Source organism: Typopeltis vanoorti, chromosome 6 (assembly GCF_054136105.1).
Source record: "Typopeltis vanoorti isolate ZY-2024b chromosome 6, IOZ_Tvanoo_1.0, whole genome shotgun sequence".
Classification (NCBI taxonomy): domain Eukaryota; kingdom Metazoa; phylum Arthropoda; class Arachnida; order Uropygi; family Thelyphonidae; genus Typopeltis; species Typopeltis vanoorti.
This window is the reverse complement of record NC_143554.1, coordinates 33202920-33228718: the sequence shown is the minus strand read 5'-3', so window position 1 is coordinate 33228718 and position 25799 is coordinate 33202920. Positions and strand designations below refer to the sequence as shown.

General features: G+C 35.9%; 1 protein-coding gene across 12 annotated transcripts in view; it reads right to left on the bottom strand.

Annotated features, from left to right (window-relative positions):
• LOC150105365 (uncharacterized) overlaps positions 1 to 25799 on the bottom strand; it is a 521942-nt gene that overhangs the window by 78336 nt on the left and 417807 nt on the right. For all 12 annotated transcript variants that reach the window (XM_090394098.1, XM_090394099.1, XM_090394097.1 and 9 more), the window contains one exon: positions 6675 to 6819. In XM_090394098.1, coding sequence (XP_090250224.1) covers positions 6675 to 6819 — 145 coding nt within the window. The remainder of the gene's footprint in view (positions 1 to 6674; positions 6820 to 25799) is intronic.

The following is a 25799-nucleotide window of genomic DNA, read 5'->3' as shown; positions in this document are numbered from 1 at the left end:
CCTTTCCTACACCATTATCTAGCAGTGGTCCTACAGAGTCTTGTGACATACTGCTAGTGACCTGCCTTCTTCTAGATTCTATTCTTTCATAAACTAATCTTTGGTATCTGTTTATCAGTGATTCTCATATCTATCACCAGCTTCACATTCATTCCCATGTGTTCCAATCTGTGTAACAGAGTTTCATCCTATCAAATATCTTTGTAAAGACCAGAAGTTTCACAATATAACTATTCCTTTTATTATTCATCTGAAATTTTAATTACTAAGGCATGACCTAACTTTCATATAGCCATGCTGACCCTACAGAGTATCATATTCTTGTCCCAAAATTCTGCATTTGATCAACATCTCTAATACCTTTATGACCACTCCAGAGATAATGATCAGTCTATAATTTTCAGCCTCTGTCCAAGAGCCACTTTTATGCAATGGAACTAATTTATCCTCTTCCACTTCCTTAAAAACCTTACCAGAGTTGGACTTAGTTAAATGGCCTGGTCAGAGACAGTGTCCATCTCCTTGCACATTTTCATAATATGTGGACTGATATCCCATCAAAATTGCATAATCCTATTTATACTAATATTCTGCAATATCCTGAGTACTTCCAATTCACCTACCTCTATTCTCACATTGGTTCCTATCGAACTTGTCACTGCAATACCTTCAACTGAATGATATGCGCTTTCAAAATGACCACTTCATAATTCAACTGCTTCTGTCATCTTCCTACCATCAGTATTCATTAAAATCATTCTTCTATAATTCATCTTCCTTTTACTTGTCAGGTAGTGAAAGAGCTCTTTGGGATTTCCCTTGGCTTACTCAGCTAATATATTTTGCTTTCTTTACAGTGCATGTCATCATTCTTGCCTATAATTTGCATTGCTTATGAGATTGCTAATCACCTTTCTCCTTATATATCCTACACAAATTTTTTCCATTTATTTATTTATTATTTTTTAAATTTAATAACACTACTCATCCAATTAACTCTTACCTGATTTTATCCTCCTAAACAGCAGTATGGAATTTATTACTGCTTCCTTCAAGCACACATTGACTGTCTTCTATGCACTTTCCAAGCTCATTACCCTTTCTTAACTGCTTATTTCACATATCTAGCAACTTTTCAAGTCAAAACTGCATAATCATAAGGCAATATAGCTATTTTGATTATGGACAAATTCTCTGATGCCATAGTCAGACCCAACACCCTCAAAAATCCCCAAGTCTCCTCACTCACATATCCTAGCTGTATAAATTCCACTGCCTCCTTTCATGTGATAATTCTTCCTTAAAGTATATGTCCCTATAGTTGAAGTACCTGTAATAATTACTCAGCTTGCACTCATTTTGCTAATTTGTCAATATATATTATCCACATCTTCTCTTGCACACCCTTAACTTATAACAGCTACCAACTATTTGTTGGTCTCTATCTCACATTATATATATATATATATATATATATATATATAGCCTCAAATGCATTGCCTCCTCCAGACCTCTGAACGAAATTCATTTGCTGTTATCAGCAGTACAGTACCCCTCCTCATCCTTTTCCCCTCTATTCTTCCTTAAAATATTATACCTCTCACAGTCTATCCTTATATGTAACTATATCAGCCTTCATCAATCACATCTAACTAATGCTTATAACTTTTAGCCAAATTGCACCAACTAAAGCCCCAAACCCCTTCCTCTTATTCCTGATGCTTCTGACATTAGTATACATACAATAACCACTTGAGCCCCATGAATACATGCAGACCTTATACTTGTGTTAAAAGCATTAGACACATGATGAGTATGTATTTTTTTTAACCAAGAAACAACCTATTAAACCCACTGTTAATTATCATTTAGCAGTAAATACAGTTGTACACCATTTCTTTCTTTTTTAAAAATTTTATTCCTTTTTAAGAGTGTACACAATGTTTTTCACATTCCTTCACACTGTAATAAGCTTTCATGTCTTCACATTTTCACACCCAGTTTTCTAATATGGAAGTAGCGGTAAAAACAAATCTTATATTTCCCGCTGACTGTTTTACTCGAGTTTCTATATTCTACATTTTATGTAGGATATAAAAGTATATGTATATATTTGCTACATTACATATAGCAAAAGTCAAGAGAACATTTATAAACTGGAAAAGGCAAAGCTTGTATTGTAATTGAGCTCTAATTACATCTAGTCTAGGCTAAAATTAAATTTTAACTAAATGAGATTTATTATATTAAAAAGGATCATCAATATGACATACATATCTATGATTGCATTTCTGAAACTTTTTGAGGAAAAAACTATATGCTAAGAGAACATTTTTATATCATAATAATAAATTAGGGAATTAATTATATCAAAGAAAATGGATGATTTCATCCTTGCAGCATTATCAAAATATAATCATAAATTAATATTATTATGTAATTTATTTATTTATTCAAATTTTGCTTGCAGAACTGAGTTAGAACAAACAAAGACATATTTATGCTTTTATGAATATTTTTCACTGCTTCAAAAATACATGGTAAACCCAATGAGCAATATTAATTTTATTATATCTGCTGGTTTGGCAATGGCAGCTGTTTAATCTGTTTCTTTAGGATAAAGTCTACAAACATAACTTCAACAAAAAGATCTTTGATTATTCAAATAGTAAAGTTTATTACAAACAATTAAATGTATAGCAATCAGCAGTGTATACTGTTCTTATACTAGAAGCTATTTCGAAAACAATGTTTACCATTTTAATGATGTAGCAATGTGCTGTATAATGAACATCTTTTAAGTGTACTTATGTAACTTCATCCTAAAAAAGTAGATCCAAGAGTCTTCAAAACTAGGATTTAATAAAAGCTACTATTAATTTAATGCCCATAAACAGTAGTGTCAACTACTATTTATGGGCATTAAAAAAAAAAAAAAAAAAAAAAATATATATATATATATATATATATTAAGGTTACCAAGTAATTTTATAAGCTTGGTTATTTAACTCCTAATCCCAAGTATGCAAACAATTAAGTTTGCACCTGAAACATAGTTCAAGTCTAAAGATGGTACAACACCAGGACAACTCATATATATATATATGAGTTTATGTGCCCTTTTATTCTATTCTATTTTATTCTTCAGCTTCTAAAGATGGCATCCATACGCACGCAAGCGGCACGGAAGGCTTCTGTACGAAAGTACAGAATCTTCCAACCTCAACAAGTATGGTTGCAATAATTTGCTAAAGATCTGGGAGACTATAATTTAATTTTAAGATCTGATAGCCTGATTTCTTCAAATTAACTTTACGGTTATCTGATTCATTGAGCCAGATATCTAGAACTAACCTTTCATGCCATTAAAGGATGTTAGTTCAGTTTCAGTTACAATTTGTAACTGCTTCCACATAGTTCAGTTCTGTGTAGTTGTCACAGTTATAATTGCGTTCTGAGCAAATCTCATTAAAAAAAACTAAAGCTATGGCATTAAGGGGGAAATATCTCCTACACAAAAATAATAATTGAAAACCAAGTTGATTTGGTATGTGAGGAAACCACTGAAGCATACGATCAGTTACTTGTAGTAGCTCGCACTGAGTTCTGGCGTAGGAGGTGTAGCATGCTTCTGAATTGATGGGACTCCTGTTTCTCTAGCTTTTGGCATATTAGATGGATGGGATGAGCAACCTTTGTAGTTCACCGGGTGCAGCCCACCGCAATTTGCGCATGGGGGGGGGGTAGTGCATGATTTATAACATGTAGGGATGATTGGGATGATTGCCTCCACATTTAACGCACTTGTACTCTGCTCTACAAAGCTTCTGCGCATGCCCATATTTCTGGCAGCAGCGGCATTGACTGGCAGATGTCTTCCTTCTGAGAGGATCTGTCATAATTACAAGGTTGCAAACAATTTTTAGGTCATATATTTCTCTCTGGTCTTTACTGATTTCTACTAAAACCAGAGGCATGGGACGTTTGTCTGCACGGTACATGTGCGAGACTTTTATAGGTTCTAAGCCTTGTGACTTGAGGTCAGCGGCTATCTCCTCTTATGTTATTGTTTCCACTAGACCTCTGATCAACTACCTTTAAGTTTTTCTCGCTTTATAGCTGGAATGTATGATATGGAATTTTCAGCTCGTCCATAAATTTAGTAAGCCGATGAGTCCGATGCTCCTTCTGGTTGAATCACCTCTGCTAAAAATTCAGATGAAGGTGTCATCTGAATTTTTAGCAGAGGTGAACTTGATTTCGGTGTTTTTCATCACCTCCGCTACTGTCGACCATTTGTCTTTAGATCTTAGAATCACTGATGGAATTCTTTCTTTGGGCTGAGCCGCTGTGTTCACTGATGCTGCTGTTTCTATGGGCTGTACCGATGTGTCCATCGGTGCTATCCTATCTTTAGGCTGAGCCTCTGTTTCTGCTGTTGTTTCAGGTTCTGTAGCAGGAAACTTCTTCTCACGCTTCTTTCTACTGACTATCTGATAGTCTGTAGAGTCATCTGAGTCCACTAGGGGCTGGCTGATAGCTGGCAACATAATCTCCCTGGTGTTATCTTGAGAAGTGCTGGAAAGTGGATCAGGGGGGTTGATAGTCCTCTGATTTGACTTCAATAATCTGGCAGATCTCTACCCTACCTGGCCATTTAGAGTGAAGGAGGAATCCAACATGCTTGAAAACTGCAAGGAGTTCCTTAAAGTAAGTCATCTTATATGGGGTATTCACGATTAAGCCTAATCTGTAGTTTAAAGGGCGTTTCGCATAGAACAGGCCCTGCCTTGTCCCTTCCTACCACCGAGTGTAGACCGACAGTGGAAATCTCCTTTTTAAGGGCGGAAGACTACTGCCAGGCACTGGGCAGGGAACAGGAGAGGGCCTGAGAAAATTTCAGTGAGATAAAATCTTACCTTGAATGAAATACAGCTGAAAGAATGCTGTGTTGAAGATCACTATCACAATAACAACTCGACTACAAATAATCAATCCACTAATTTACATCACAATCTGCTTAGTATGTACCATTACTTCGCTACTAAAAACTCTTACGATAAAGAAAAGTCATTATTCACAACCCACAACACAATCAACCGGTTGACAAGTGCTCCCAAAGTTGTGAAGAACTATGGGGAGTACAATGGATGTTACAGCCTTGTAAATGGACTGGAATGGACAAATGAATGGGCCTACCAGTTCAATACAGCAAAGTGTAAGGTTTTAAAGTTTGAGAAGCATAGATGGGATGTAGAGTATAAGATCAGTGGAGTAGAGGAGATGAGGGGTCGGGGATGTTGGTGGAAAAAGGACCTGAAATTTTAGGGATATTTTGATTAAATTGTGAGGACAGCATAGAACATTATGGAAGTGATGCAGAGAACACTGACATATAGGAGTAAGGATGCTATGATTCCAATGTATAATGTTCTGATCAGACCACAGATTTTCAAAAGAATAACGAGATTTGGAAAGGGTTCAGAGACGATTAACTAAGGTAGTTTCTGATCTCTGGAATGTCAAGTATGAAATCAGATTGAGGGAATGCAAATTGCAGAGTCTAGCGGATAGAAGGATGGGACATTATCAAGACATATAAAGTTGGAAAGGAGGTATTACCAGATTAATATGGATCAGAATTTTCATAGAATGGGGAGAGACCAAGAGGGTGTGAGCAAGGGAGTGAGGAGTAGGTTTTTTGCATGTAGAGTTGTGGGTGGTTTCAATGCATTTCCTGGAAGTATGGTGAGTATGGGGACAGTGAATTTACAGTTTATTACTGGGAAGAAAGGAATATTAGGTAAAAAAAAAAAAAAAAAAAAAAAATATATATATATATATATATATATATATACCATATTTTTCGATATATAAAGCATACCCCCCAACATTTTCATCACTCCTTTTTGATGTATAGATAACGTGCATACTTCCTAACTCTACCAACTAGTGGTAGAGTTAGGAAGTACAAAAGCTCATTTCTTTTAGAAATATAAGCGTTAAGTGGGAAGTCATTATGATGTATATGTAGAATTCGTTAAATGTATTATTATTTGTTTATATACGGTAGCTTTCTCTTTAAAATACTGCAGTATAGATGGCGCTAAATGTTCTAAAAACAATTCTAAAAACAATCCCGAATTTTATAATTTATTTGTTTTTGGAAAGCACGCTCTATACAATACTTGTATGTTGAGGTTTCCGTGATGTGGGATTTTTAAGTGTGAGATGGAGGATCCCCTGTGATGAATCATCGACTCCATTGGAGGTCTAATAATAATAATAATAAATTAATTTGGATATATAACAAAACATCATTCACTAGATAACTGTGCTACTGTGACTAAATTAACATTGGACAAAAATAAATGCAGAAGAATTCTAAATAAGGTCACAAGTTCTTGGCATTAAGCAGATTACAGAGAGAGAGAGAATGAGAAATAAAACTGTCATATCTCAAGTATGATCAGTAACCATGATATAACCACAATACTATAAGCAAGTCAAACATTTAAGTCATAAATCATGACTCATTTATCTTCAAAACAGAAAAGCCTCTATATTTGTTTCCAAGAAGCGGTAAACTGATTTTAAAAGTGAATAACATCAGTCTCATAATGCTGCTCGCCCCAGTTCATACTGCAGAAATAAATTACACATTTGTTACATACCTTTTGATGACTGAACACCATTTGTTGTAGTTGTTGCTGCTACTGGTTTCTCTAGTTGTTGTAAGGGTGGGGGTGGAGGAGGTGGTGGTGGTGGTGGTTGTAGTTTAGGTGAACCACATTCTGTAAGCAGTGATGATCTGCTCACCTAAAAATATGACAAATGCCATTCAAATCTCAAATGAGAGAGAGAGAGAGAGAGAGAGAGAGAGAGAGAGAGAGAGTGTGTGTGTGTGTGTGTGTGTGTGAGGTAATAATAATATTATTAAAATCATTAATTATTCATAAAATTTATGACTTGGCATTATTCATTTACAATGGATATTAGCATGAAAAGTATGAAATAACAAATTTTAATATGAAAGCATAAATTAAAAAAATTAACAGCAATATATAAAAAACAGTATGCCACATTACTCAAGAGTTCCAATTTTTACAACTGCTAATTAGTTTTCATGTTGGAGGTTTAATGGAATATTATCAGCACTGAAAAGGATTAAAATTAATTCCAATTTTTCCAATATTTTGTCTCAGTCAAAGAGACATCTACAGGGATTACAAAAAACTTTTTATAACAACACACACACAAATACAATACAACGATAAGCAAAACAAGCGAGTGAAACTAAAGTCGTATCTAGGTGGTGCGTCCTCTATGGGCATTTGCAGGTGGTCTAGGATGTAAAGAGGGATCTCTGATAATTAATGCTTCCCAAATTTTGGGAAGTTTTATGCAAACTTAGTTGTTTAAATTAGGTTGATTCCTAAGTGCAGATGCAGATTCAAAAAAAAAAAAAAAAACAGTCTTTCTTTTTTGAATTTACTATAGTGGAGCATGGTGGGTTTTTTCAGGAGATCCTGTGGGTTGTATCCAAAACATGGTCTGCAAAGCCAGATTGATCATAACTGTGATTGCAGATGTATGATTTGTGTTCTTCTAACCGGATGGTTGCTGATCTGCCTGTCTGTAGTAAGCCAGCTTACAGGAACAAGATACTCTATATACTCCAGGCACTGAGAGAGGAGGGAGCTGATCTTTGGTGGAACAGATAAGGGTAATAAGTTTATGCTGGGGCTTAAAAGCTGTATGGAGGTTGTACTTAACGACCCGGCTATTTTTTCTGATGTGCCACAGATGTAAGGTATGGTGATGGCATTTCTGAAGTCCTTCTGAAGAGATGGTCAGAGAATGGGGAAGGACTTGATTATTTTTTTAATTCTGTAATCACTGTAGCCATTGGAAAGAAATGTGTTGTGTATATGTGTATGTGTTTGAGTTTGGTTGAAAGGGTGGTTTCACTGGAACAAAGACTGCGGGTTCTATTGGTTAGAGTTTTAATAATGCCATATTGTTGAGAGGGCTGGTGGTGAGAGAGTTTGTGAATGTATCTGCCTGTATGAGTAGATTTTCTATATACAGAGAAAGAAAGGTTACCATTAGGAAGGCGTGTTTACTAAGGTGTCTAGGAAGGATAAACATTGTTATTTTCCTTTTCCATCATAAACTGGATTCTTGAATGTAGGCTATTGAGATGACTGAGGAAGGAGTCTAATGTGTTTGGGCCATGAGGCCAAATAGAGAACACATCATCTACATATCTTAGCCAGATAGAAGGTTTTAGAAGGGAAGAGTCTATGGCTTATGGCTTAGTCTATGGGGGTGCTTAAGGGTCAAAGCTGTATAACTGAGAGGAGACCTCCACATAGCCATTAAAGGAATGCGGAGAACCGACCAGGGCTTCTGACCTAATGTCCAATCCTCACCTTCTCGTGGTGCACCCTGTTAGGTATCTACTTTGATACTGAACGAACGGGGATGGGCTGGCAATTTGGGATTTAGCCGACCAAATTGTATTCTTATTGGTTAAACCAAAATAAAAAATGATGGTACAACATGACAAAATTTCATGCAGGCTGGGGCGTCGCCCGGTTAAACAAGGCCCCCGTTGTTTTCGCCAGGGAACCAGGGCGAACAGCGAAAAGTCAGCTACTGGAACAAATCTGAAAACAAACCCCAACTCAACATCAGCAGAGTTAAAGATCGGTACTATCAACGTAAGAAGCCTGAATGGCAAAGAAATGGAGCTAGCTGAGGAATTAGATAAGTACCAGATCGACATAATAGGGGTGACTGAAACAAAAAAGACCAAAACTGGTGAGATCTTTCTGAGCAATAAATACAAAATGTTATATTCAGGCAATGACAATCAAGGAAAAGAAGGAGTAGCCATAGTATTCAACACAAAATACGAGGCTAATCTTTTTGAATGGCAGTCAGTCTCAAGTAGAGTAATGTGGGCAAATATGAGAATGGGGAACTGGACAATTAGACTTATTTGTGCCTATGGTCCCACAGAAGGTTCTACTAAGGTAGAAGTGGAGGAATTTTTTGAGGCTTTAGAAAAAGCAACTGACACAATGAAAAAGGAAAAGTTGGTCCTTGTTGGGGATCTAAATAGTAGAGTAGGAAATGATTGTGAGACATACAAAAATATTTTGGGAAAATTTGGAGAAAAGAGCAAAGCTAATAATAATGGCAAATATCTGTTGGATTTCTGCTCAGGACATGGACTGGTTATTACTAACACCATGTTCCAACATAAAAATGTGCACAAATTCACATGGAGAGAAGAGGCTAGGAATAAGAAAAGTCTCATTGACTATGTTATTGTTGATAGAGATGTTTTCTCCCTGGTGCAGAACACCAGAGTGTACAGAGGATTTGAAATTGGAAGTGATCACTATTTAGTCTTGAGCAGGATAAAATTGAATTTCATATTGAAAAGAATAACATGTAAGAAAGTTTTAAAGCGAATAAAAGTTGAGCAGCTCTCAGATGTGAACTGTAGACTAAAATACAGAAATATTATTGAAAAGAAAATGAAAGAGTTTGAGAACAGGAATCAAACCTTGGAGATTCAGTGGCAAACTCTGAAGGAAACATTGATTGATTCTGCCAGAGAGGCATGTGGTGAGGTTGTGTGCAAGGATAAAAAAATCAGAACTCCCTGGTGGACACAGGAAGTTAAAGAGGCAGTGAAGGAAAAGCAGAAAGCATATCAAAAGTTCCTGGCAAATAAGTCAGCTTTTACTCTTACAGAATACAGAGACAAATGTAAGAAAGCTAAACTGTGTAAAACTAGCAAAACAAAAGTCATGGGAGGACTTTGGCAAGAATATAGAAAATAAATATCAAGAAGGTGGCAAAATATTCTGGAGGTTGTTGAAGAAGCTTAGGAATGGAGGAAAGAGTGCTGTAAAAGGAATTAGAGATGATAAAGGTGAAATGAAAACAGGAGAAAAAGATATCCTTTAAGTATGGAGTAATTACTTTGAAAAACTGCTAAATCAAACAAGCAGTGGTGACAGCACAGTGATAAAAAACACTGACCAGGCATGCAGTCAGGAATACATATCCATACTTGAAGTAGAAAAAGCCATCAAAGGCTTGAAATGTGGAAAGGCAGCAGATGATATTCGACCAGAAATGCTGAAGTATGGTGGTATAAGAGTCTTACAGTGGCTGCACTGCATAGTTCAGAAAGCCTGGACAGAGGGATGAATTCCCGATGATTGGAGTAGAGCTCTCATAGTACCCATATATAAAAAGGGAAATAAAACTGAATGTGAGAATTACAGAGGTATTTCCCTACTGAGTGTTCCTGGCAAGATGTATGCAAGTATACTTGAGAAACGGTTGAGAAGAATTGTGGAAGAAAAGCTTAGTGAAGAACAAGCTGGATTCAGGCCAAATAGAGGCTGTCAGGATCAGATCTTCACTTTACGACAAATTGTCGAGAAAGCATGGGAATATAACAAAGATCTGTATTTAAGTTTTGTCGATTTGGAAAAGGCATATGACAAGGTGCCAAGAGAGAAGCTATTCAATACGCTGCAGTTATATGGTGTCAATGGGGCATTATATCAAGTAATACTTAGTCTTTATTTGAGTTGTGAGTCAGCAGTTAGAATTGAAGGAAGTACAGGAAGATGGTTTAATGTTAAATCTGGTGTGAGACAAGGATGTACATTATCCCCTTTGTTATTCATTATCTATATGGATCACATTATGAAGGAATGTGGTATTAAACCTGATATATCAAAATTGGAGATGTTAATGTCAGCTCTTTGCTTTATGCGGATGATGTTATACTTCTAAATAAATCCGCTACAAGTCTGCAAGATTCTCTGACTAAATTGAATAGCTGTTGTAATAGATATGGTATGAAGGTCAGCAATAAAAAGACAAAGACAATGAAAATGTCAACTGTGTTGTGAATGGAGAACCTGTGGAACAAGTAAAACATTTCAGCTACTTAGGCACAATTTTTACTGAAGATGGTAAACTAAATATAGAAATAGACAACAGAATCAGCAAAGCTGGTATCGTGGGAAGTCAATTAAATAAATTCATATGGAATAAGAAAGAAATTAGTCGGAACACTAAATTAGCTGTATACAAGACTGTGTTCAAACCAATTTTAACTTATGGATCTGAGAGCTGGGTCAGAAGTAAAACACTTGACCAAAGACTAGAGACCGCAGATATGAGAGTCCTGAGAAAGATTAGAGGCGTGAACAGATGGCATCAATGGCAATATCATATTAAAAATGAGGATATTAGGAAAGAACTTGACATTGTCAGCATCCAGGAATGCGTTAGCAGAGCTAATCTCAGATGGTATGGTCACTTAAATAGAATGGGAGAGGAAAGATTAGCAAAACAAGTGTTCTCTGCCAGGTTGGCAGGAAAACGACCCAGAGGAAGACCAAGATATAGGTGGATTGATACGGTACAAAGTGCCTTAGACGATAGAAATATAAGATCTGATAATGTTGGAGTCTTGACAAGTAACAGACTGATTTGGGAGGAAAATTGTAGATAGGAAGTTAGTAATCATGTAATTTTTTCATGTAGTACTGTCATATCCTGTATACCCTTTGAGGGTACATGGCAGGAATTTGATGATGATGATGATGATGAGTCTATGGCTTGTTTTTCAAAATTTTCCATGTAAAAATTGGCAAGAGGGGGGGAACCCACGGCAATTCCCTCTATCTGTGTGTAGATTTTGTTCTTCCAAGAAAAATAACCAGAATTGATGGCAGAGGAAAAGAGCTCTAAGATATCAGAAGGGAAAAAAAAATTTTAAGAGTGTTAAGGTGTCATTTAGGGGAATATTGGTAAACAGTGAGATGATGTCAAAGCTGACCAATATCTGTATTATTTAATTAAAGTAAGATTTTCAATTGAGTATTTAAAGTGGATAGAGATTTTTACATAAGATGTGGCAAGACCAGTGAGGTGGGGGGGGGGGGGTCAGAGAGAGTTAGCTAGCTACTTTGACAATTTGTAGCAAGGTGCATTAGTGGCATCTACTATAGGTCTTAGGGGAGAATTAGGTATTTTAGGTAAACCTGGATATACAGTTTACCTAAAATACCTAATTCTCCCCTAAGATATCCAGGGTGGGGAGGGGATGAGAACCGAAAGGTTTGAATTTTTTTGTAATGTCAGGAGGACACTTTTTTAAGTAGGTTTTTTTAATTTTTTAACTGGAGTTTTTGTGGGGTCGTGTTCAAGTGGTATGTAGGTAGCGCGATCCTGGAGAATAATATATATTTTCCGATTATATTCTGAGGCGTTAAGGACGATGTGGCATTACCCTTATCAGCTCTGGTATTGTACACAATATCGCGCATAAGAACGTGGAATCTGTCACTTAGCTCCAGAAACAGCCAATAACATCAGACTTGATGTAGCTAACATCCGCTCCCAGTCGTCACCTCCAAAAAGTAATTTATCTTCCAGACAACTCTCTGCCCTCAGAAAATTACTGAAAGAAAAAAGTATCATCATCACCAGAGCTAATAAGGATAATGCCACAGTCATCCTTAACACCTCAGAATATAATCTGAGGCTGAAAATATAATTGGCTGAAATTTGTCAACAGGTTTGGAAGAAAATATACTGGCCTAGAGATTGGAAAACATCAGTATTCATTCCAATTCCAAAAAAATCAAATCCCAGAGATTGTGAGAATTATAGAACCAATGCTTTAATTTCACACGCAAGTAAAGTTATGCTAAAAGTGACCCATCAAAGGTCGGAGACAAATGTGAATAGAGAAATACCACACGAACAGGCAGGCTTTAGGAGAGGCAGAAGAGAGACCAAATAGCAAACATGAGATGGATTATGGAAAGAACAAGAGAATTTCAGAAAGATGTATCCACTGGTTTTATTGATTATATAAACATGTTTGATTGCATGGATCACAACAGACTGCAGATTGTAATGAGATCAATGAGAATACCTGAACATCTAATCCCCTTGATGTTGTTGTCTTGTTCTTTGAAGAGTCTTAGATATTTCCATGTGCTCCTTGAACTGCTTTGGCTATGTCGATGATTTTGTTTGTATACAGCTGTTGTTCAGGATTAGGGGTCTATTGCTTGCAAGGCTGCTGTAATTGCAGGACAGGTAAAAATGTGAGTGAGTGTCAGTTCAGTATTAGGGCAGTTGTTGCAGCTTGTATCATCCGTATTGATCTTCAATACGGATGATACTAGTGCATCAGCAAGAGTTATCATGTCAGTTTCTTGGTTGAGTTCTCTGGCCTCTTTTGCTAATTTATCAACTGCTTCATTGTAATCAATGTCTACATGAGCAGGAATCCATTGTAAAATGCAACCTTTTTCCAAACACTTTAGTTGGTTTAAGAGTTTATGGATGTCTTGTATGAGCTTGGTATTGCCATTTTTGATTGCCTCCATAGCTGATCTTGAGTCACTGTAAATTATAATTCCCTCTGATTGTTGAGATGATGATAATTTTAAATAAGTTTCGAGTGCTTTATTTACTGCATTAAGTTCGCTGGTAAAATTGGAAGCAATTCTCCCAGATCCAACTTTTATTGAAAGTTTTTCACCTTTCGGGAAAGAAGGAGAGCACCAGCAACTCCATTAATCATATTGGTGTCTGACGATTCATCGGTATAACAAATAGCTTGTTTGGACGATGAAAGAAGCTTGATAGTATTTAGACCGTTTTTCTTTGAGCGTTTCTTTTGATTCTTTTTTTGTACAGGATTTGGTAAGGTTTAGATTTATTATTATTATTCGTGACACCTCCAAGGAGTCCGAAGACTCGTCGTAGGAAGACACCTACTGTACAACTCTCCTTCTCCACCACTACCGAACCTCTACTACCAATCAACTACATCAGCACCATCTATCTCCTCCCACCACCACCACAACAAGTATTTCTTGTCTGTAAATCGTGTGTATTCTGAAGGGCCGATTTGTCTATGCGGGATGAAAAACCCAAGTTTCTGGGAGAAAAAACCTTGCTACCTCCATATGAGATCAGCTAACTCAGCTTCAATTGATAAAGTCCATATAAAGATTCCTCCTGTCAAGACAGGAATCGAACTCAGGCCTTTTCCAATCGAAGGGCGCAATGTACCGTCATTCTTCCAATTGCGCTACGGAGGCACTTATGGAGATATTTGAAAGTAAAGCACTGGAAAATAGAGGTTCTTTACTTATGTGGGCATTTAGATGATCAAGACCTGTTTCCTTCCTGATAGTGTCATTATATTGTAAAGTTGATGATCTGTGACGTCTGCATTTTTGATTCCAATGTTCATAAGTTTTTAGGGAGATATGATAGCTTTGGTAGCTTCTGATATTATTAATGAATTTTATGGTGGCAAATTTCCATCAGGTCAAGCCCACATTCTTGTTGGGGTCTGATGTTGTTAGTTGATGAGACTGCACCATCTTGGATGCTTTTGCTTGTACTTTGCCTAATTTTTCCTTTATCGATAAAGCCAAAGGTGACCAGATAGGTGCTACATATTCTATTATTGGCCTTATTAGTGTACTGTAAGTAGTTTTGAGAATTTTTGGCTTTGCACCCCAGTTTGTTCCACAAAGCTTTTTCAATATATTTAGTTTTTTGAGAGCTCTGCTGTAAGTGTCAGAGATGTGTTGAGCAAACCGTAATTCCTGATCAAGAGTAATACCAAGATATTTTGGATTTGCGACTTTTTCAATTAGCCTGTTGCTGATCATGACTTTGAGATTGTGGGAATGTCTATTTTTCCTCTCTGCACTAAAGATACTTAGTTTTGTTTTATCTGGGTTGAATTTGAGTTTAAGTTCATCTGACCATTTTTCTAATCCTCTCATAGATTTGTTTAGAATCTCTTCCGATTCTTTAAATTTATCACTAGTGTGCCAGATGGCTATATCGTCTGTGTAGCAAGCTACTTTTGTGTCTTCTGTAAGGTAAGGATGAATGTTATTGACATATAAAAGGAATAGTAAGGGACTGAGTACTGAGCCCAGGTTCTTCGTTCTCTAAATATTGCTGCACTGATTCTAACTTTGATCTTTCTTCCTCTCATGAAATCAGTGATCCAGATTAAAGTATTTCCTCTAATTCCAATATTATGTACTATTTGTATTAATTTTTTAAAAGTGCAGTGGTCCCATTGTATAAAGTTTTGTTCAGATCACATCTTGATTTCTCTGCTCAAATCTGGTCACTGGAATTTGAAAGGGCTGAAATAACCTTAAAGAGGATGCAGAGACAGATAACAAAATGATATCAGGACTGTCCAATGTTGATTATGAGGATAGACTCATGGCATGCAGACAGCAGAGTTTGGCAGATAGAAGACGGGGGGGGGGGTATATGACCAAGACATTTAAGCTGTTGAAATGATTATTATCGCATTAATGCTGAGGAGATTTTTCATGTGGTACGACAAGCGAAAGAAACAAAGACAAAGGGCCATCCCTGGAAGATACAAAACGAAGTAGTGAGAAAAAAGGGTAAGAAGAAAGTTTTTTTGCATGAAGAGTAATAAGAGAATGGAAAGTATTGCTTAAGAAAGTGGTAAGAGAATGGAATGTATTGCCTGAGAGAGTGGTGAAGGTGCAAATGAGGGATGAATTTAAGGAGTGGTAAGAAAGACTTTATATTGATCTACCACAACAAGTCTTGTGATTTCATGGAGGTCAAGATGTAATAATAATAAGAAGAAGCATTTTGGTAAGTTTTCCTCTCTCATTCTAACTACTACTGTTTAACTGACTACTAACTGAGATTAGCTCTTCTCTCACATTCCTGAATGCTAACAATGTCAAGTTCTTTCCTAATATCTTAGTTGTTAATACAATACTGCCATTGATGCTACCTAATCAAGAGTTTTATTTCTAACCCAGCTCTCAGATCCATATGTTAAAACTGGTTTGAACACTGTCTTGTATACAGCTAATTTGTTGTTTTGACTAATTTCTCTCTTATTCCATATATAAATTTATTCAGTTGAATTCCTACCATACCAGCTTTGCTAATTCTGTTTATATTTCCAAATTTAAACAGCCTAAATATTTGAAATGTTTTACTCATTCTCTGGGTTCTTCATTCAAAATGCAGCTGATGTTTTCAATGTTTCTGTATATTTTCACTATCTTTGTCTTTTTATTGCTGATTTTAATATCAAATTTATTACAGCAGTTATTCAATTTACCCAGGAATCATGCAGAATTGTATTGAATTGATTTAGGAGTGTAATACAACATTATATGCATAAAATAAAGAACTGAGATTAACATCTCCAATTTCGATATCAGATCTAATGCCACTTTCCTTCATAATGTGGTCCACACAGATGATGAATAACAGTGGAGATAATGTACACCCTTGTCTTATACCTGATTTAACATGAAAACATCGTCCTGTGCCTCCTTCAATTTTAACTGCTAATTTACAACTCAAATATTGACTAAGTATTACTGAATATAATGTCCCTTTACACCATATAAAATGTAGTGTTTTGAACAGCTATTGTCTTGGAACATTGTCATATGCCCTTTTTCCTGATCTATGAAACTTAAATAGATTCTTTTATATTTCTATAATTTCTCAACTATTTGTCTTAAAGTGAAAATCTGATCCTGACAACCACTATTTCACATGCTCCCACACTGTTCTTTTTCAAGCTTCTCTTCTGCAATTTTTCTTAGCCTTTTCTCAAATATATTTGTATAAATCTTACCAAGAACACCTCGTAAGCAAACTGCTCTATAATTTCCACATTCGGTTTTATTTCCCTTTTATAGATAATATGAGAAGTTCTACTCCAATGATATGGAATTTGACCTCTGACAAGGCCTTCTGAATTATGCCACTGTAAAAATTTATATCACCATATCTGCATTTCTAGTCAAATATCACCCAATCCAGCTAACTTTCCACATTTCAGATTTCTGATTTTCTTTTCTACCTCAAATACTGACACAAACTTCTGATTAGATCTCTCTCTTGAATGTGTTTCTACTATTGTGCTGTCACTACTTGTTTCATTTAGCAATCTTTCAAAGTAATTATTCCAGATATCTAGAATACCTTTATCTTCAGTTTTCACGTCATCTTCATCATCTCTGATTTCTTTTACAATACTCTTTCCTCAATTTCTAAGCATTTTAAATAGCCCCCACAGAATATTTTGTCACCTTCCTGATATTTATATTCTATGTTCTTACCCAAGTTTTCCCATGACTTCTGTTTCACTAGTTTTACACTATGCTTAACTTTCTTGCACTTTCTTGGTATTCTCTCAGAGCACAAGCTGATTATTTGTCAGGAACTTTCAATATGCTTTCTTCTATTCCTTGACTGCCTCTTTAACTTCCTGAGTCCACCATGGCATTCTGATTTTTCTATCCTTGCAGACAACCTCATTATATGCCTCTCTAGTAGAATCAACGAATGTTTTCTTCCAGGTTTGCCAATGAGTTTCCAAGGCTGGTTGGTTGGGCTTGTTTTTGTTTTCGAATTCATTTGTCATTTTTTTCTTGAATAATATTTGTGGATTTGAGTCTACAGTTTGCCTTTGAAATTTTCTCGATTTTGATTTGTTTTAAATGGTGTTAAACATCTAGTTTATATCTAGCAGGTACTAAACACTGTTATTAGTTTCGGTGTTTTTTCCAAATTTTCCAAAAAAATTTCTATAATGCATGGTAATCATTTCCTATTCTGCTGTTTCGGTCTTCCAACAAGGACCAACTTTTATTTTTTTCTGTGTCAGCTGCCTTGTCTATGCCTCAGAAAAATTCCTCCAGTTCTTCCCTAGCAAGACTTTTTGTGGGACCATAGGAACAAATGTCTCACTGTCCGGTTCCTTATTCTGATATTTGCCTACATCACACTAATTGATAATGCCTACCATTTAAGAAGATTATCCTTACATTTAGTGCTGAATTCTGTAACTACTACTCCTTTTCCCTGATTGTTATTGCTGGAATATAATATTTTGCATTTGTTACTTAGAAACATCTGACCAGTTTTCTCATCTTTGTTTCAGTCACACTTACTACTTGATTAGTTTTTATCCATTTCTTTTCCATTGATGCTTCTTATGCTGATAGTACCAATTTTGAAATAATATAGAATAACATGTACACCACTGTAAATAACTTTTTCATTATGTAAATATTTCATCTTATGTATCATAAGACATTATCAGTACAACTAATGAACAACAACAGGAATCGAATTCAAAATACAGTAACGCTCATGCTTATATTGGAATCCCTCTACGTATACAGTCGAGTGTTCATGGTTTAAAAACTACCGGGGAGAAATTAAAAGTCTTTAAATTAAATTAAAATATAGCAGATAAATTATTGAATACAATAATTTATTTTCAATTTCAGCCGAGTAGTCTTTAAACCAGGAACATGACACTATGCATAGAGGGATTCCAATTTAATTTTTGAATTTAGTTCCTATTGTTGTTCATTAGTTGTACTAATGTCTTATGATACATAAGATGAAATATTTACATAATAAAAAAGTTATTTACTGTGGCATATGCGTTATTCTATAGTAATGATACCCACAGGTTTCACTATATAAAAAAAGTACCAAATCTTGAACTCTGCTGAAGTTGAGTTGGGATGTGTTCTTGGGGTTTGGTCCATTAGCTAACTTTACACTGTTCACCCTGGTTCTCCAACAAAAACAACAGGAGCCTTGTTTAACTGGGCAACATCCCAGCCAGCATGAAATTCTTTCATATTATACCATTATTTTGCATTTTGATTTTGTTGTTGGCTAAATTCCAAATTGTCAGCCTGTCGTTGTTCATTCAGTATTCTTGTAGATATCTAACAGGGTGCACCACAAAAAAAAGGTGAGGATTGGACATTAGGTCAGAAGCCCTGGTCAGTTCTTGGCGTTCCTTAAAAGGCTGAGTGGAGGTCTCCTCTTGGTTATACAGCTTTGACACTTAAGCATCCATTCAAACAAGTTTTAGAATCTAATATTAATGAAAGTTCATTATCAAATTCTTCCTTTACATGTTGGAATCTGTGGAATAATTTGACTACCTTTTGTATTGCTATAAGAGAACTCACAACAACAACACCTCTAAAACAACAAGATCATGAATTTCATCATCTTCGTTATCAGTTTTGTTTGATACAGATTATTGTTACTACAATAATCTGTATCAAACAATCAGTGAATGTCTTTTCATGTTTGTCATGTAATTTTCTGAAAATTATTTTTACTATTAAGAATTCTGACTGTGACTAATGGCATGCCAAGTTCTGAACCTATTTAATGATTTGCATTTATATTTTACTACTTTCTTCATTATGCAAACTCCATCTGTTGTAATAGATATTTTTAATTTTCTTCATTTTATTCTGAAGAAGGATTAAGAAACTGTCAGAAGGCACAGAATCCTGAATACAATATAAACAAAGATTCCAAAATTTATTATCACTTGTGTGGACAGTTATGTTCATATATTAGCAATTCTTAACAGATGTCCATGCATCAATTGTTAAACTAAGTGTTTCACCATGAAGTTTATGCTGCAATATCTTGTTGATTAATTGTTTGCTAAATTTGTCTGCATATGCCATGACAGCTTTTCTTATCATGTTTAAACATTAAGAATCTATCTTTATATGTCTTTATATCCCTTTGTGATTAATCAGTTTCGCAGATCTGCAAAATTTACTTAAGGAGTCTTCAATTGGTATGTTTAAACATGACATAATTTTTGATTGGTAATCCAAATGTTTTAACATCGATAATATCAGTTGAAGGTGCTGTAAGATCAGTTTTTTCTTTCTTTCTGCCTTTTTAATATGTTAATTTTGCACTAGCTTTTCAGATGGTTATGTACCCATGAGTACTTCTGATAACTGCTCTGATTTTTTTTTTTTTTTTTTTAGCAATCTTTACACACACCAGTATCATTCATTCCAGTACATTTAAAATAATAACATCGTGAATTTTTATCCATGATTTAAAAAAAAAAAAAAAATTGACACTGGTTGGCCAAGTGGCTAACGTATTTGCTCTCCAGCCAAAAGACTGTGGGTTTGAATCCCGTTGTGGGCATGGATGTTTGTGAATGTCTGTGAAAATACTATTGGTGGGTGATAGATAGCGTTGGTGTAGTTGCAGTTCATTGTAGTTGGTGGATTGAGTGGTGGAGACAGAGGTTTAGAGTCAGTGCCTTTCCTCGATGAGTCTTTGGACTCCCTGGAGGTGTGACGTAATAATAATAAAATAGTTTTTGATATTTCCTTTTATCAAATAATTCTTACCTATGACTTTTCACTTTTTGACACAACATATAAACTACATACATTACTCACTGCTCACTCAATGATCAATCAGAACATGAAATCACAGAATATAATTCTGTCAAAATTGCATTCAAACCAAGTATATGTGGTGGTGGCATTAGGGAGGAGTGGGGGTTCTGCTGTGCCAGGATTTGGATGGCATGTTTAAACTAAGAATAAAAAGCACCTGTATATATGGGCAGCTTAGTACAGGAATGAAAATGAACCCTCTATGGCAAAAATCATCCCCAAAAGACACCATATTGCACAGCTTCAATGTAGCATCAATTACAGCATACAGTATAAAGCTGATGCACTGTAATTAGTGGTAGAATAATTACAGTATTTAGTGTAATTAGAGACAACTGGAATTTTTGACTATGGTGCAAAATATTCTTTCCCACAGTTACCATACTGTACAGATTCAAGCCAAACAAAGAAGAAGCTTTATTGTGGCACTGAATTAAGTGTAACATCCTACCAATCTATTACAAAATAAGTGACAAGGGAAATTTATTCATCATATATACTATTTTATTTATTTATTATTTATTTTTTTATGATGTAAAGAGAATATCACATTTGGAATATTTTCTATACTATTAAGTTAGCTCACAAAACTATTTTTAGGAAGAGAAGTCTTCTGAAATGATGTCATGACATGACATATATATTTAACAGTTTGTAAACATGTGCTTGCCAGATACTGAAGGGATGTTAGGTGGTCAAGCAAGTGCTCGCATAATATGCAACTCACATGAAACACTGCCTGGCATAAGCATGTTTACTTCACAAGTTACTAGTACTACTACAAAGTGGACTGCTAACATGAGCATATGGCTATACAGCCATGAGACTCATAAATTCCAAATGGTTTAATTAAGGATACATATTTTACAAAATTAGTCAGCAATAAAATTATTACAACATGCACTAAAAATGTTTTTGATTTACTGAAATACCAGTAAAAACATTGAATTGCCAGTTACTAGTATTGCAATTTCCCTAATACCAACTATGAAAGGTTATAAACTATAGTACTAGTACCATGGGCAAGTTAAGGGTAAGATAATTTGGAAACCCTCTCTAGAAATCGAAATCAAAAATGGAATTGATCAAGATAATTCAGTCTTCATATAAGCAGACTGATAGTTGCACGTTAAAATTTGCTTACCATGTAAAAACATTCACCACAATGATGTGCAAAATTCACACCTTTGTTGAAGAGTGGGAGTGATTTCCACTTGGTCAACCATGCCGGAAAGATAGAAATGTTAGTAATGTGTGGGGTTTAAAAGCAATCACTATACTGCCATTCAAAAATAAATTTATATGCTCATTTTTCTATGTGGGATAATTTTTTTTTTTTTTTTTCTGGAGGAAAAAAAAAGGATATATAGGAATTCAACTTTCAGGATATATCTTCTGTCTGTTTCAGAAATACTAAAACATACTTCAGACAGGAAAGATAATGGTTAATTTCTACTTCTCTCAATCTTCCCTTTCCCCTTAGGGGAAAGGGAAGATTGAGAAGTTATCTGAACTTTCTTAATGGTTGTTAATAGAATTATTCTACAATGGAACTCATTACTTAATTTCATCCTCTGCTGAAAAAACAAGCCTGAAAGACTTGAGATGAAACAGAAGTACTTGACGAGAGTATGACAAAATCATGTTTCCCTGGAATAGAGATTAAGGATGCTTGTAATATTGTAAGGATGTAAAGAGGGAAAGTGTAAGTGATGATTATTCTGGTGGGTGCAAATGATCTGGCAGGTGCAAAGTGTGGTATGTGAGAAGATATGAAAGGATTGCTAGTACAAGCAAATAAGAAGAGTCAAAGAGACTAAAAATTGTGAATCTGTTGCCATGGTATGATAGAGGCAAGATGAGAAGAAGGGTGATGATTGTGAATGAGTCAACATGCAGGTTGTGCAAGAGAATGGAAAGAGTTCAGTGGACAAAAATATTTATAGAAGTTAGGTGTCATGAAAAGTACTATTCAGTGAGAGTCTAGAAATGTAGAGTCAGAGAACTTGTGGGGAAGGGAGGGGGATGCAGGTGAATGATGTGAACATAAGCATCCTATAAGTGAGTGAGTGGGAGAGTGACCACATTATGCTGAATGCAGCCCCCCATGTTCTTCATTTTAGTGAGATAACGTCATGACAAAGGGTTGTAGTACGCAGGCATTGTAGTTTATGTATAATAATGTCAGCAATATTCAGAATACAAGAGAGGAATTTTTAGCATTCATTAATTTAATTTGGCCAAAGTTATAGGCATCAGTAAGACTTTGTTGATGGAAAGATGATACATTCATATGGGTAAAATGCAAAGGGTATAGCATTTTCAGACAGGAAAGAGGAAGCAGAATGGAAGGAAGGTTTTTCTAATGAGAGAAGAATTAAAGCCAAAAATATGGAAGTTCAGCAAGAGGATAAGGATACAGAGTGTAGTTCATTTGAGACTATCTGATGTGAGATAGAAGCCAATATGATGAAATATACACACACACGCGAGTCAAAACATTATGACCACACAGCCTTTTTCCAGCCACCTAGGATGCATGGTTGGATGGAAACAAGTCAGTGGTGGCAGTATCCTGGAATGGAGATAGTTCTCATAAACATCACTGGATCCTTTCATTCCCATCAAGCACATATTGACTGCTAATTCTTGCATGGGGGATTGTTTCAGATACGGTAATTCCATACATGGTGACAATGTGGCCTGATGGATCTGGACTCTTCCAGCACGACAACACCCTGTGTCAGAGAGCTTGCATTGTGCAAGCACAGTTTGAAGAGCACATCCAAACATTCCTTGTGCTTCTTAGCTGCCTAATTCTCCTGATTTAAATATCCACTGAATGCTTGTGGGATTATATGGAAAACAGCACCTGCTGGTTGATGCCAATGCCTCACTCACTGCACTGACCTTTAGTACATTATTAAGTCGAGTTGGTCAAGAATACCTCAAGAATACATATGTGGTCTAGTGGAGGCAATGCCAAGACAGGTACAAGCTCAAGGTTAGGTTCAAGAACTCTTGAGTTACTGAGTGATAATTTCTGCAAAAGTATACCTAAATAGAGATACTGCAGTGCCAGATGCAGCATTGAGTGATGAGAATAGAAGTAGATAAATTTAAAGTGCTTGTGATAGAACCTTGGCCAAAAGAGGCCCAACACACTAATAAATAAGTGATGATAATGTTTTTGACTCATGAGTATATATTGTTGGTTGCTGCTATAGGTTAGGGGATACAAGAGCGATGGATGGCATGCTTTAACAAAGTAGCACAATGAGTGCACAGACAAGTAATAATTTTGGGACACTTCAACTACAGGGACACAGACTAGAAGGACTAATGGTCACAGGAAGGGAAGGAAATGGAATTTATACAGTTGCTAAGAGATAATTAGCTGAGAAACATGTATTGGATGGGACAGAAGGTACAGGAGTGCTGGATATGAAGATGTTATCAAAGACCTTAGCAATAAGATCTTTGATAGGGGAAAGTAATCATGTGGTCTTGACCTGGGAGAATGCTAGGCATGCAGAATTCTCTGCTAAGAAGGGATATGTTTAGAATTGCAAAATAGGTGATTATGACCAACTAAAGAGTCAGGTCAGAGCAGTGACATGGAATAGTATTAGAATTTGGAGGGCAACAATGTTAGCAGCATGGGAGATGGTCAAGAGGGGTTTGAAGAAAGCACTATCAGACTGTATTTAGAGAGTTACGGGATAAATCAGGCAGGAGTTAGATGGATGAGCAGCATTATTAAGCAAGAGTTATAGAAAAATAAAAGTCATGGAGGGTTATAAAGAGAAAGGTGATCAATAAGCCAATGAACAGTGCAAGGTAAAGGCAAGAAGACCAAAGCTAATTATGGCAGGAAGCTAGCTGAGGAGGCCAGAGGCAATTTCAAGAACTCTTTTGAATTACTAAGTGATCATTTCTGCAAAAGTAGAGATGCTGCGGTGCCAGATGCAGCATTGACTGATGAGAATAGAAACAGATAAATTTAAAGTGCTTGTGATAGAACCTTAATGCAAATATGGCCAGGAGATTAAATGGGATATTAACCTGTGTATGACAAAAATGTGCAAGGGAACTAGAACCTTTGCTGACCAAGCTGTTTAATTTAAGCCTCAATTCTAGAAAGATACCTTGGGAATGGAAAGAGAGCAAAAATAGTTTCAGTGCAGGGATGGTGAATGGGTTGCCAGAGATGGTTGCAAGTGCTTCTTCCATGAATAAGATCAAAGAGAGCATGACAAGTATTCCAGAACCCCAGCAATGAGGCTTTGACTCCTTGGGCCCAAGAAAATAATAATAATACTGAGTAGAAACGTATTACATTAGACTGTTAGACTAATACAGCAATCGAGAAAACTTATTTTTAAGAAAAATATTTAGTTATAAATACCAGACACCCAGCAGCAGCAGCAGAGAGAGAGAAACGTGATTAAATAATAATATTATTTTTTTTTGTACTCATTGTTTTGTTAGTTCATTTTTATGAATTGGTGAAATATCCTACTTACAACTGATGGGTCTTATGACCCATCTACCAAATGACTAATGACCTCAATCTTAAAGTCTTCATGTTACCTTCAAATTAAAAAGAAGGTTTCATGAATTTACAGGTGGACTATAAAAGGATGATGAGGAGTTTCTGCTCACATTTTAATAGAATTTTGTTTTAATAGTTGAAAGTGGATGGAGGATGAATGCCAACCAGTGGAATAGCATGGATGGACGTCTCTGCAGAAAAGAACAGACCAAGCTTAAAAAATAAATAAAAAAACTGTCTGTGAGATATCAGCTGGCGTATCCCTCCTCTGGATCACATCAAGAATTTCTAGGAAGCGTGCTTTTTTTAATGTGACCCTCCCCACACATGAAAAATTTTTTCATCGGGGGGGGATCACACCATAAACCTGCAGTACTAATGTACTGCAGGTTTATCGTTTCTCAACCATGAAAAACCATAAACCTGCCGTACATTAGTACTGTGGAGAAACTAAGGATTCCTTTTATTTATTTTATTTATCTTTTACATTATCTGGAAACGAAATCTGGAAAAGACCAAGAAATCTAGAGACGAAACTCTGAACTTTATCAAGCTGCTTTAGGTCTCCAATAAGTGAGACAGTGGTCTTGACCACAATTGGTGATGAAATTTATCTCCCACCACAAGACAATCAAAACATTTATGCCCATGTTTAGATTCGAACCTGCATTCTGTTGGTAATAGAGCAGTGTATTACCCCAAACAAGAGAACAGTATTCTAGCATTAGAGAGATTTGGGTTTTATAGAGTGTTAGTATCCAGATGGGGGAAAGTGTCAGCTTGAGCAGAAAATAATAAGAAATTTGTTCAGAGACTGAGGTAACATTTATGTCAGGAAAGGCTAGACGCAGAGATGCAGAGAAAAGCAAGATCTG